The sequence below is a fragment of the Stegastes partitus genome, unplaced genomic scaffold (assembly GCF_000690725.1).
Source record: "Stegastes partitus isolate 25-593 unplaced genomic scaffold, Stegastes_partitus-1.0.2 Scaffold555, whole genome shotgun sequence".
Classification (NCBI taxonomy): Eukaryota; Metazoa; Chordata; class Actinopteri; family Pomacentridae; genus Stegastes; species Stegastes partitus.
In genome coordinates, this window is record NW_007578286.1 from 156,487 (window position 1) to 169,142 (window position 12,656).

The 12,656-nt window shown below is 40.5% G+C and overlaps 1 protein-coding gene across 1 annotated transcript in view; it reads left to right on the top strand.

The window, feature by feature from the left end:
- The window catches only part of LOC103362095 (ankyrin repeat and BTB/POZ domain-containing protein BTBD11-A), a gene marked incomplete at its 5' end in the record, with an annotated part of 73,702 nt that overhangs the window by 17,703 nt on the left and 43,343 nt on the right, over positions 1–12,656 (top strand). Inside the window, one exon of the mRNA XM_008288360.1 lies at positions 7,051–7,258. Coding sequence (XP_008286582.1) covers positions 7,051–7,258 — 208 coding nt within the window. The remainder of the gene's footprint in view (positions 1–7,050; positions 7,259–12,656) is intronic.

The following is a 12,656-nucleotide window of genomic DNA, read 5'->3' on the forward strand; positions in this document are numbered from 1 at the left end:
CAGTCCTCCATTAGGGAGCACAACAGCCGTCTCGCCGTCATAATCTTGGGTCAGATTCGATAAGAAGTTGACTCATGTCACTTAGTCTGCTTGAATTAGAACTTGCTTACTGATAAATTATTTAATTAGGGGGACTGAGTTCAAACACTTAACTCACATTAGGTCACATGTCTGTTCTAATTTACTTTACTGTTTTGGTTCTGTCTGACTGCTTTCATAGTTCCTGCTATCAAACTTCTGATAAAACCAAACAACTAGAGATCCCTTAGTAGAGGGTCATAGTTGTCCCATGTATGCATGTTGAGCTGATTCTGTGTTTTTCTGTGCGCCTACTTGAGGATGAACTTGCCTTGATTTTGCCTTAAAATGATCCATAATGTAACAAGAGCTTAGTCTGTCATGTAACACAGAGATTTTGCACAGAGAGGAAGTGTTTTGCTGTAATTTACACCTACAGCTAAGCACCTAAGATTTATGACCTTGGGTTTGACCTTACCCTTTCTTCCAAGGTCAAATATCTCCAATATGGGTTCCCATCTGATTTTGATAAGAAATTATGTGTTTATCTTACACATTTTCCAAGTTGTAATGGATTTAACATTTGTAATGATTTCTGACCTTCAGTGTGACCTTGACCTTTGTCTCAAGGTCATATGTTCCATCACCAGTTTATAGGCCGAGAATGACTTCCTCAGTTATTAAACTAAACTTACGTCTTTTTGTGCATTTTCAGTCATACAGAGCTGTTTTTGGGAAATGCCACCTTTGATGATTACTCTATAGTTGCCCATCGATGGGATATACTCTACAATTCCTGTGTAGCACCAAACAGCAGACTGACAAACTAAGCTATTAGCTGGTGAACTCACAGCGCCTTGACCAGCTAAAAAGCCAGATATTCCCTAAGAGAGTTGGTGGAGACCAAAACTGGAGCTAAAATTAGGCACCACTCCGATTACATAACAATGTAAGTTGAACAAATGAATTCAAAAAGTGAATATGTTGTTTCCACTGCCCCCAAATGCCCCCAAACATCCATCACTGCAGCTTTTAATTGACTTCTACCTTGTAACTAACTTTATTTAACCTGTAACCACTGCTTATTAATGACCCTAGCACCTCGTGTGATGTGGAAACTAAAACCTCACGCCCCCGGTTTCATGCGGCGTATTGAAATCGGATAAAAGCAGTGTTTCATTCAAGTTAGAAGACCTCACTCAAAGGATTTTATCCAGATGTAGCAAAAAAACATGATGTAACACTTCAGTATGCTGTTCCCAACTTGTTTTTTGAGCCTGTTGAAAGATAAAATGACACCAAAGGCAGCCATGCATCTCATCCATCTCATTATCATTAAATATTTTTGCTCTTTTGATGGATTTAAGCTTGTTCCCTCCCAGAAGGGCCACCATGCCGAGTAGCTGAAAGAGATGAGTCTCCTGAATTTTAGCTCAAAATACTATCAGAAGTCCCATTAATAATTTCCACTGCGTCCTCCCCAATTCTGCACCAAGAGGAGGAAGAAAAACCAGCAGGTCTACTAAATTTGCACCGAAATAAAACTCACATGAATAATTTCCGCGACACCCCCACGAATTAATTCCAGCAAAAGCACTAAAAGGCAGGTAAAAACTAATGAATACCTGCTACAGCACCAAGTATATGCTGTGCGAGATGCAATTTCTGGACATATTCACATATATAAATTGTAACAAATAGTCAAAAACAATTAGCGTTTTCTTGCAAACGAGGCTCTTTACATTGAGTTTGCACTCTGTTCTGAAAAATGTAAACAGTAGAATACATGTACTGAGTTCAGGATGCGTAATTTCCCTCAATGTGGCAACTTTATGTCAAACTCATAGAGAATTCAAACTTTGTGAAGTGAATGCAGCTTGTTGGTGGCAGTAGAAGAAGCTCAAGCACATTTACATTGTTAACAGGGAGTGTGCCATCTTACTTTTTGTTAGAAACCAGCCAGAACATTTAACCTTCACTCACAAAGACATCTTTAAAATATGCTGATGTGCTCTTACTGATCATTTTGTTTGCCTTAAACAGGCAAAACATGATCACAGGTAATTACTTCAGAAAGAATGTTATTGACTGAAATTGGTTTTAAAATCCTTTTGGGTTTTGTGCTCATAGCGTATATTGCATAAGAAAAACTTGCCAAAGTTAAATCACATCAGAGTAAACTGTTCTGAGTACATGAAGTCAAACCTCTACCCCTGTGGCTTCCTGTTGTTAGGAACATTATTATATTGTGCTTCATTGTGCCTGATGAAAAAAAAAACTATGAAGGGAAATATTTTGGAAAAGCTATCTGAACCCTGACAGTGAAAAATAATCTGGCCATTAAAGTTGACTTTACAGAGCTTCAGTTGTTGAGTTGTCAGCTCACAGAAGGTGCAGTTCAGGTGAAACACTTTCACTTTGTGAGTCTGTATATTTCGATGACTGGAGGTCTTCATTAGTTTGTAATAAAGAAGCTTTGCTGAAGAGCCTGATATGTTTGAACTTTGAGTTATCTTTTGATGGAGTCAGAGGAGAATAGATTTTTATCTCTAATGACTTGTTAGGTGGGAATTATTAGCTCTGTAAAAACATCAAACCCAAAACTTGCATTTTTCTGGTAGTGTTAGAAGAAGACAAGGTACCAGCAGTTTTTGGCATCATTTTTTAGCCGTGGGGGCTGCCGCATGCGAACGAGGCATTTCAGGCAGGTGGATGCTGTTGGAGAGAAGAACTCCCTTTGGCGTGGACTTTGGGCTTTACAAGTTTGCAGATTTTTTACATTCTTAAAAAAGTTTTAAAACACCAAAAGAAATAGAAAACTTCAGAAAACACAATGTGAGCTCCTTATACAAGACTCTACAGGTATTCTACTGGCTCCATGTGTCAGCTTTGCTTTGGGCTAAATGCTAATCTAGCATGCTAACATATACTAATTATCTTAACATGCTAATGTTTAGCACATATAATGTTTACCATCTCTGTTTAGCGAGGTAGCAGCCAGCCATTTACCAATAAACTGTAGTTTTACTTTAATCAAAATATATGATGAATTGAAATTTTGACAGATGATAATTCTATTTATTGCTCTGTTTATATTGCTTGTCTCCATTTGCTTTTTTTTTTGGTTCCTTTCCACCGTTGCAGACCACTTGCTCAGATGGAGTCCAAAGGCAACTTTGGACTGTTGGGTTCTCTGTTTAAATTGGTTTCACCTTACTATGTCAAGCGCTATGAGATGACATATGTTGTGAATTGCACTGTATAAATAAAACTGAATTGAAAAATTGAATTGATGTGGTAGATAAAATACGTCAGGGGGTTGCAAAAGTTATTGTAGTTCATCCTAAAGACATGAACGTTTCTACAAAATTTCATGGCAGTCCATCCAATCGTAGCTGAGACATTTCAGTCTGAACCGAGCCACGTCATTAGGACTATAGAGCAAAACTTTTCCACTATAAGGAAATGTCAGTAGTTTAAGATCTATCACACAGAAATCACAAAGCATGAAATTACTCGAATCGCCACTAGAGGCTGGCTCAAGCCCAGTAGACCTCAGTGTTAAACAGTTTACAGTAGAAACAGACAAGTCTACAGCCTGATACAAAGCAGTTTTTGGTCTTTATAGCTCATTTTACTTTTCATGGCAGCTGTACAGAGGATGAATTTTTGTATAATTCACCTGTTTAAATTATATCAAGGCTTAAAAAATTAAAAGAGGGTTTGTGCATCTTTATATGAATTCTATGCTTGTTAGAAGTCCATGGTTTTTCTCTTATATCTAAAAGTGCTGCAGTAATGTGATTTTTGACCATTAAAGCATCTAAACACATTCTCGTAGACCCTAAAAATGGAACTGTGAGCATGTAAACACCATAATATAAGCTGTTTAAGTTATATTTTGTGCAGTCAAAGGTAAAAGGAGTTATTTATTTGTAATGACTTGTTACATGAACGTTATTAGCCATGCAGAAGCACTCAGACTCAATTACACTAACTGAATGTAATGTACCACTAAACGAGGACAAGGAAATTCTTTTTTTTTGTAGCTTTTTATATGACAGAATTTATTGTGTTTGTGACAGTCTGTTACAGCAGGAAGTTTTTGCGCCATGCTGTTTCCCCCTGTTTTTTTTTTTTCACAAGCAAAAAGGAACAAAGTTTAGCTCTGTAATGAGTCCTTCCAAGAGGCAAACACTTGGCTAGGAGAAAGGAAGACACGGAGCTGTATCCTATGATTAATTCAAATGAGATGAAGCATGAACCCCATAGGAGTGTTGCATAGATAATTACAGCAAAGGAGATATGAACAAATGTTGTCCTGCTGACAAAACCAAAGTCACAGGAATAATTAATGGAGGCAAATAAGGTTTGATTATCAGCTCCGACGCTGGCTTCAGCACAGAGGGACAGCGGCGGTTTAACTGTTTGTACGGTGCCTGTCTCTCATGTTAGATGTGGTAAAAAAAACTACATGTGGGCTGTTATTTATAGATGTGGTGTGGTTTTTATAGTTGTGTTTCTCCTCAGCAAGCTCTGCAAACCCCAGGGGAACGTTGTCAGTTCTTGGAGTTAGTGGTTCTCTGCCGTCGGTTTTATGGGTTGCTCATATTGTATCCCATTGAGCAGGGTATTTTGTAATATAAATGCATGTTTCAGTCGTCTTTGTTTTGTCTCTTTAATGTTTATTAGTGTCTCATTTCTCCTCTTAATATTCAGGCCAATAGCACACTGCGTAAACACACACTGAGTCGCGTGGGGACCTCCCGAGCACCTGGAGTGGAAAGGTTCTTTATGCTCAGTTCATTCCGCCTGCTTGAGGTTCTGGCTAAATGCTACTGAGCGCCAAACATGCGTAGCAAATATAGTCTGCACAACGGAGTGGAACGCATTCAGGGAACCCATTTCTGTATCATATTTATACCTGAAGCTCCCGTAGAGCTACCACTAATGACTGTTTTCTGTTATTATTTATAGACTATGCATATTTATTTTTTTTTGCCTTCCTCATTTCAGATTGCTTGTCTGGTCAGAAGTTCAAACTAAAAAAAAAAAGTTTAAATTCTCACATTTGAGAAGCTGGAACAACAGAATGTGTGGCATGCTAGTCTTCTCAATAGATAAATTGATTTATCAACTAAACACTTCAACATTCTTGCAACTGTGGTTGCAGAAAGCTCTCCAAGTTAGAGGACAAGATAAACAGTTTTCCTTTTCAGAATGACACAAACACTTTTATCGTTCGCTAGCGCCTTCCAAACCAAGTACAAATCATTTATGATGGTTGGGTTTGGTTTGCTTAAGGCTCGAACTTGAGTTAAGATTGCGGTTGTGGTATTGGAATAAAGCAACCACTGCTGATATGAGTGTGACGTTTTATTGGCCCATCCAGCCACCCCACCTTATCCATATGAGAGCAGTCCCAACTTTGACTTTTTGATTTGCACTCAACACATTCAGAAGCTGCTCCTGCTGCACACGACATAACCGGTATGTCATATCTGAAGATGGCAGCTTTCCATGTTTTATTTGTTTTTAACTATTTATTGATATATTTAATTCTTTCTCAAACGTCTATGAGGTTCCCTAGAGCCTCAGTGCAAACTTTGCTGTGAGCAGCGAGCTCTGTTTTCGTCTGACTGCCTGTGAACTCTGTCAGGGGCCGTTAGTTTGACAGATGAAGAACCTTAGGCTCAGACTCACCGTGTCACTCTGTCTAAGAAATGAGGTTTCAAGACAGGCCAACTTTCCTCTGACTGGGTATTTTTGGAATAAACAATCAAACTAGATCAGAAAATGAGTGTGTGTGTGTGTGTGTGTGTGTGTGTGTGTGTGTGTGTGTGGTGCACCGATGTGTTTACTGTTGCACTGCAGCTCACACCCTGAAATTTTCACATATATTGGTATATTTGCATCTCACTTGAATGAGACTGTTGTCTGTCTTAGCTCAGTGTCCATATTCCTCCATTCCCGCTGGAACCTCCAGTGTTCCAGTAAACTGAGTAAATAATTAGATCAATGGGGGTGCACATTTTTCTGAGAAATCAACCCTGCAGGCCCACACTGCGATATTTTCCCTCTCAGAGCAACATCGTTATTCTTAAATGCATCACTAATGACCTCATCGATAAACTGCTGAGAAGCAGTCTAAATCAGAGAATTATGACTCTCTAAACATCAGTGTCGAATGTCTGCCACTGTAGTAAAGATGTATTGACGAGAATTTGGTGTTCAAAACTATTAAAACTGAAACAATTCTGACTTACCTCTCGTTCTTTGCCTTCTCCTGCTGCACAGAGACAGTATGAAATGAATGAAGACATCACCTGTCAACGCTGTACCCTGGATGGATAAAAAATAGAAAGGACACCCTGAATCACTGTAATACTTACAACAGACTCGTAGTTTTGCACGCTACACGTAAGAATAGGTCCTTCTTGTTTAGTTGCTTATTGTGAATTCTCCTTTTGAAGATGCATCTCTTTGTCAGTCTACAGTCACGTTTCTTGTGGTAGAAAGTCCTCGGGGTTTTAAAATTCACACACACTCACTGACACAGATATTGTAGATTCCCTGTGGCTCTCTAGACGGTCACATAACCAAACAGTGGGAATAGAGGACAAGAACAGTAGCTCCTGATAAAATTAGGTGGGAATAAGAGCTCACACGCCTGAGTGCTTTGTTGAAAGAGGTATGATGTGCTCAAGATTCATTTCAAGGCAGCAGTTTCCCACTCAAGATTGTGTGGGCATATGTGTATGACTGTGTTTGCTGAATCAGAGGGTGTGTGAATGAATGAGTGCGTCTCTACTTCATCACAGAAGTGCTGTGAGTACTCGTATGTCAGAGGAGTGTTGCAGGAAAAAGGGTTTGTGCTGTGAGAGTCATGCGTAGGACTTTGTTGTCAGCGTAGTACACATTGTTGTTGTTTCATCTTTAATGAATTTCTATTTGTGTCATTTGGTTTGTGCTGCATCACATCATGCTGTCAAAGTACACGCACCGTTCTCATATATTAAAAATGCCTTCCAGGTGATTTGGTGTCCCGGGCCATGCACCACCTCCAGCCGCTGCACATCAAGAACCCCAGCAACGGGACTCCAGTCCACCAGAAGACCAACACCACGGTGCACTGGGAGCCCGAGGCCCTCTATACCCTGTGTTACTTCATGCACTGCCCGCAGATGGAATGGGAGAACCCCAACGTTGAGCCCTCCAAAGTCACCTTACAGACTGAGAGGTGAGTCCAGCAGTAGAAATGTTTGGTCCTGTGATCTCTTTCTGAACTCAGGTGAGGACCAACAGATCATAAACTGGGACTGAGAATGTTGGAATTATGTGGTCCTAGTGGAAAATTGCTGGCATTTTAAAACTGCCAGAAAGAAAAGAGGAGTGATAATACACACGACATGTTTTCATTGTGTTAGTACACGACCTTCACTACCTTCAGTTGTGCTTATAGGCAGCTGTCCACTGCAGGAACTTGGGTTCAGGTGCAAGGTAACACAAGTATTTACAGAAACGGTCCCATAATATGGCCTTTCAGTCTGTCTGTTTCCATTACAGTGTAGAATCCCACAGCATCAACCCAACCATACTGTTCTTATACTAAATATTTTGTTCTTTTACATCCGCTCTTTGCACTGTAAAAGACTAACCGCCCAAATCCTTTGTACTTGTCCAATGACAGCAAAACCATGCACCAAAAGAGCAGCAAATGAGGTACTGGATGTAACTCCAATTTCTACGTCATAGACAGAACAGTGGAGTGTTTGTTATGTTTGCTCAAATGGGGAATTTTTCCACTGTTGATGGCGGTATTAGAGAGGAGAAGACTGCTACTCAACAAGGACATAAAGAGTGCAGAAAATAAATGGTGCTTGTTGTGCTCTACAAGTTTGACAAATCAGCATTTGTCCTTTCCAAGAATAAGGAGTCTCTGTTGAGTACCACCCATTAGTTTTCAGAGATGCTCAGAAGTACCTATCTTGGAGTAGTTGCTTTTTCTATTCTGAAAATGGCCCTAAAAGAGGTTCTGTAACGGGGTTCTTGTGGTCAGAACATGCACAAAGCTTCCTGCAGAGGAAATTGGCCTTATGTTCCTCCTCCTACTCACCCTGTTTCTCTTTGCATAGCAACTCTCAAAGTCTGCTTGTGTATTTGAGAGGGCAGGACCTTTTTTATTCCATTGTAGGGGGCAGATAGCTCAAGCAGGGTTAAGAAAAGATGGCACTGGGAAGATTTTGGACTCAAAAAACCAACCCAGCGTGGAAAGAGGATAGAATTTACCAGTTTGAATCACCAGTTTGAGCACTGCAATGCAGATATTACTCACAGAGCAGCTCAGAAATAATCAAATTATTTGGTTTAAACCTCAGAAGCTGTAACACAGTTTAATGCTTGGACCCTTCCTGAGGGAAGTGATCTACCCTGACCAAGATCAAAACTACACAAACCAATACAAGTGCAGGTGCTTTACAACAACTCAAAGTTAAGTCGTTAAAAGTTACCTCTAAAAGTTGCTTTCAAATAGCTAGCAAGGGGTAAATGTGAGTGGTAATTGGAACTTTTTTGAATAATTTCTGAGATTTGAGTAAAACTGATGACAGTTAATGGAAAAATGTCCCAAAGTTGATGATAAATACATCTTTGAAACTTGTATTTTTCCTGTACTTTCTAACATTTTTACATTTTTAGTGCCCTGTGATTACCTTGTCTACGCTACCAACAAAGTTAAACTGTGCTTTTTATTTCTGCTCCCTAATATTATCGCCAATACCAATAATGTCTACGCAGACACACATGTAGCGCTGTAAGTGTCGCTGCATTTCCTGGACTGCACACTGTGAAGAAGTGGTTTTCATTCAATGAGACTAATGGCTGTCTAAAGGCAAAAGAAAGCATAACTACTCAGAGCTTTTTTTTAAATGGAACAGGTCTTGGTGAGCACTTTTCAATTTGTGGCACAGTAGAAAGACCAAAAATGGCCCATTTGACCATAATTCCTTTGTTACCATTTACGTCATTCAGTTAACTACATTGTACAGGCTTAATATGTGGTCCTTTGTCTCCACGTAAAAACTACAAATGTTCTCCCTCTTGATACGTAGGTGCGTTTATCCTCTCCCGAGCAGTGACATTCCTACTTTCTTGCACAAGTTTTTCGCCCCACAAGCGTTCTCGTAAGAAGCTGCGTGGGCCGGTCAGCGCTGACACTTCCCTAGACGTAGAACAGATTGATGGGAACCAGGGGGACTTCACTTGGATGGACGGATGGACAGATATTCCAACATCTTTCCTCCACTGTAAAGAGATAAAACTCCATCTCGACGACCCAGGGGAGCACGAGGAATGTCAGGCGGAGTGACATGTCAGCAGGCTCTCGGTTCCCTGGAGAGAAAATTCTCTGTTTAGCATTCTGCTGAAAGGTTGAAGACAAGTAGAAAGGGGCCGAATAACACAGCGGGATGGGATGGAGACAGAATACGATTAAACAGGATAAAATCATCTTTTCGGGTTTCGTGAAACTTCACGCAGGTCTCTGTGAGGTCTAAATCACTGAGATAATTTTCACACCTGAGCTATGAATATCTACCTGGCTTGAATTTAGCTTGAGAAGAAGAGAAGTGGTTCAGCGCTTTTACAGGTTTATAGGAAAGACAGAGGATCCAGGAGAAGGTACAGTAGTAAAAGATCTGCTCCTTCACAGTGACGGTTGTGCTGCTGCAGGCCTGCTGTCTGTATCAATGGATAACACTACCCTCTGTGTTTTCATTCCTGACTGGGCCCTCCTTCTTTTTCAAAGCCTGAACTGTAAATATGTCTTTAGGGAAGCAGCCATCAGTTGAAGCGCGAGCTCTCAGGACAGGGAGGAGGTCCCAATTGTCACATTGATCAGCCAACTGCTAAACAGAAGGGAAAGCCTCGCCTTTTTGCAAACCCTTGCCAGAGTTCAAATTCCTGGCAGAATGTAGGTGTAAAGACAAGGATAGCTGTGGTTGTGGAATGAGAAACTGATACACACAAAATCTAGACTAGGCAAACACAGTGTGTCAATATCTAAGAGCTGCTATCTTGATTAAACATGTGCTTACAGCAAATTTACAGAAAGACCAGGCAGCTGCACAAACAGTAAACACCACAGTCCCAAATGGTTTCTCTCAGTTGGGTACGGGGTTCTGTTTGAAATCATTTTTTAGGAAATTACGGTAGCCAGAGGGCCACGAGGGAGTAAAGCTCTAAAAGACCTTTACTGATGGGTTTGTAATGTGATTAAAGTGACTATAACATGAAATCAACTTGTTTCATTTAATGTTTAAAGGTTTTCTAATGCACATCTGAGACTAGTTCATGGCTTTAAAAGCCTCAGAGGAAAATAGTCTGTTTCATTATCATCTGAACTGGGACCTGGTGAGTCAGAATTACCCCTGAAAATCTACATTTGTTGTTAAAAGTATCCTGAATAGTTGAGTTCATACAAAGGGCACAGTCATGATGGGTGACTGAAAATTAGTGTCGGCCGTAATGAGAATCTTGCAAAATAAATTTGTCAAGTGTGTTTTATCTGTCAATTTCATGCTTTAAGGATAAGGACACTGCAAAAAGCACACACAAGTCATTTCCCAAGGTTGTTCTGTTTGTCATTAGTTCACTAATGTAGAGTAGAGGACCATTTTATGAGCCTGAGAGAATAATTATCACAAATGAGTAGGATTTACTTTGGGCTCTCTGCCAGCAGATGGACTCATGAAAATCATTTAGATCTATTAAGTCCACAATAACAGTGGACTTTGATCTTAAATCAGAATATCTTTGATGATGAGTTATGGCAAATAAAACCAGGATCTGGTGAGATGGTTTGTCAGTTAGATCTAACCATAAGTGAGAGATGAAAATGTTCACTTTTTTAACAATGTAGGGAACTCTCAGATGTCTTTTTGGTGTCAGCTGTCCAGAAATTTAGCGCTCGTGCTTAGGTCACACTTCAGACGTTTTAAAATCGTAACAGATTTTAAATATAGGTTGTATCAGACACATGAGGAGATACTTCACAGATATTCTTCTCTAATCTCAGTCATGCACACCCTACAAAATGTAAAAATAATGGTGCATCACACACTAAGATCATCATGCCAGAGGGAGCAACCAGAGAGCAGAGTGGGTGGAAACTGTAACCGTCCAGATTTTAACTCATTAATATCAAACATGCTTGATGTTAATCAGGGAGGCTCTGATGAGTCTGTCAATATTCCTGAATAATCTGGGATGTACGTCGATTGAGACCAAGATCCCAGACCAGATTTCTCTGCTGATTGCTGGGAGGGATGAAACAGTTGTAAGGCCAACAAAAAGTCCATCCATCCATTATCTATACACCGCTTAATCCTCACCAGGGTCACGGGGGGCTGGAGTCTATCCCAGCTGACTCAGGGTGAAGGCAGGGGACACCCTGGACAGGTCACCAGTCTATCACAGGGCTACACTTAGAGACAGACAACCAAGCACACTCACATTCACACCTACAGACAATTTAGAATCAATAATTAACCTCAACATGTTTTTGGACTGTGTGGGAGGAAGCTGGAGAACCCGGAGAGAACCCACACTGCACAGAGAGAACATGCACTCCACACAGAAAGATCCCGAGTGTCCTCACCGGGACACGAACTGGCGACCTTCTTGCTGCGAGGCAACAGTGCTAACCACCGAGGCACCCTGCAGCCCCCCAACAAAAGTGGTACAGTGATATGAATCCACATTTTTTAGCAAAAAAAACCAAAGGTTCTTAATACAGCAAAAGTTACATACCCAATAGCTTTATGTGGTACATTTTATTTTTATTATCAAATCTGTTAACAGCAGCATGTGATCACTGCGTCGTGTTCATCTGCTTGTATTCGCTGCATTAAAACACTCTGTGTCATCTACAATGTGTTTTGAACTACTGTAAAACATAACTTGTCAAAGATATCTTTGTTCAGTCCCGTCTTCATGCAGAAAAGGCCAAATAAAATATGCATTAGCTTCAGCTCTGCACTTCTGAAAAGGCTTTTCTTTTATTTTTAAAGGAATCAAACCCTATTGGACATGAAGAAGTGGTTTTGCGTTTCCTCTGAGTGGTATTATCCTCGTTAAGTGGCAGCTGAATAGGATAAGAGCATTTTTACCAGTTTTTCAGTCTGGGTTTTCTTCTAGGATTTCCTCTCTGGGTTCAGCGAGTGTCCACACTGTGGTGTGAAATTAATGTGACTGAATGGATATCCGAGAGCACCACCAACTTGCAAAGCACTTCACTTTTAGAGATTCCTTTGAAATGTCATTTTCTGATATAATTCACACCTTGGACTTATCATAAATAACTGACTTAATTTTCCCCGGAGTTTTTGGCAGTTAGAACTGTCAGTCAGTCGTAGTGGAGCGTGGTGCTGATTTCTGGGAAGATGCGCTGCTTTGTAATCCTATCCTCTGAGGATGGAATAAGCCACTGCACTGCACAGCACAGCACAGCGGGAATGAAGCATTGAATCATAATATGGTTTCAGGGTGGTGTGCTGTGTCGTCCCTGGGCGCCTACTGTAGCTACTGTACATGTAGAGTGGAACGTTTACCAAACACATCAGTCAGGATTCATCCGAAAA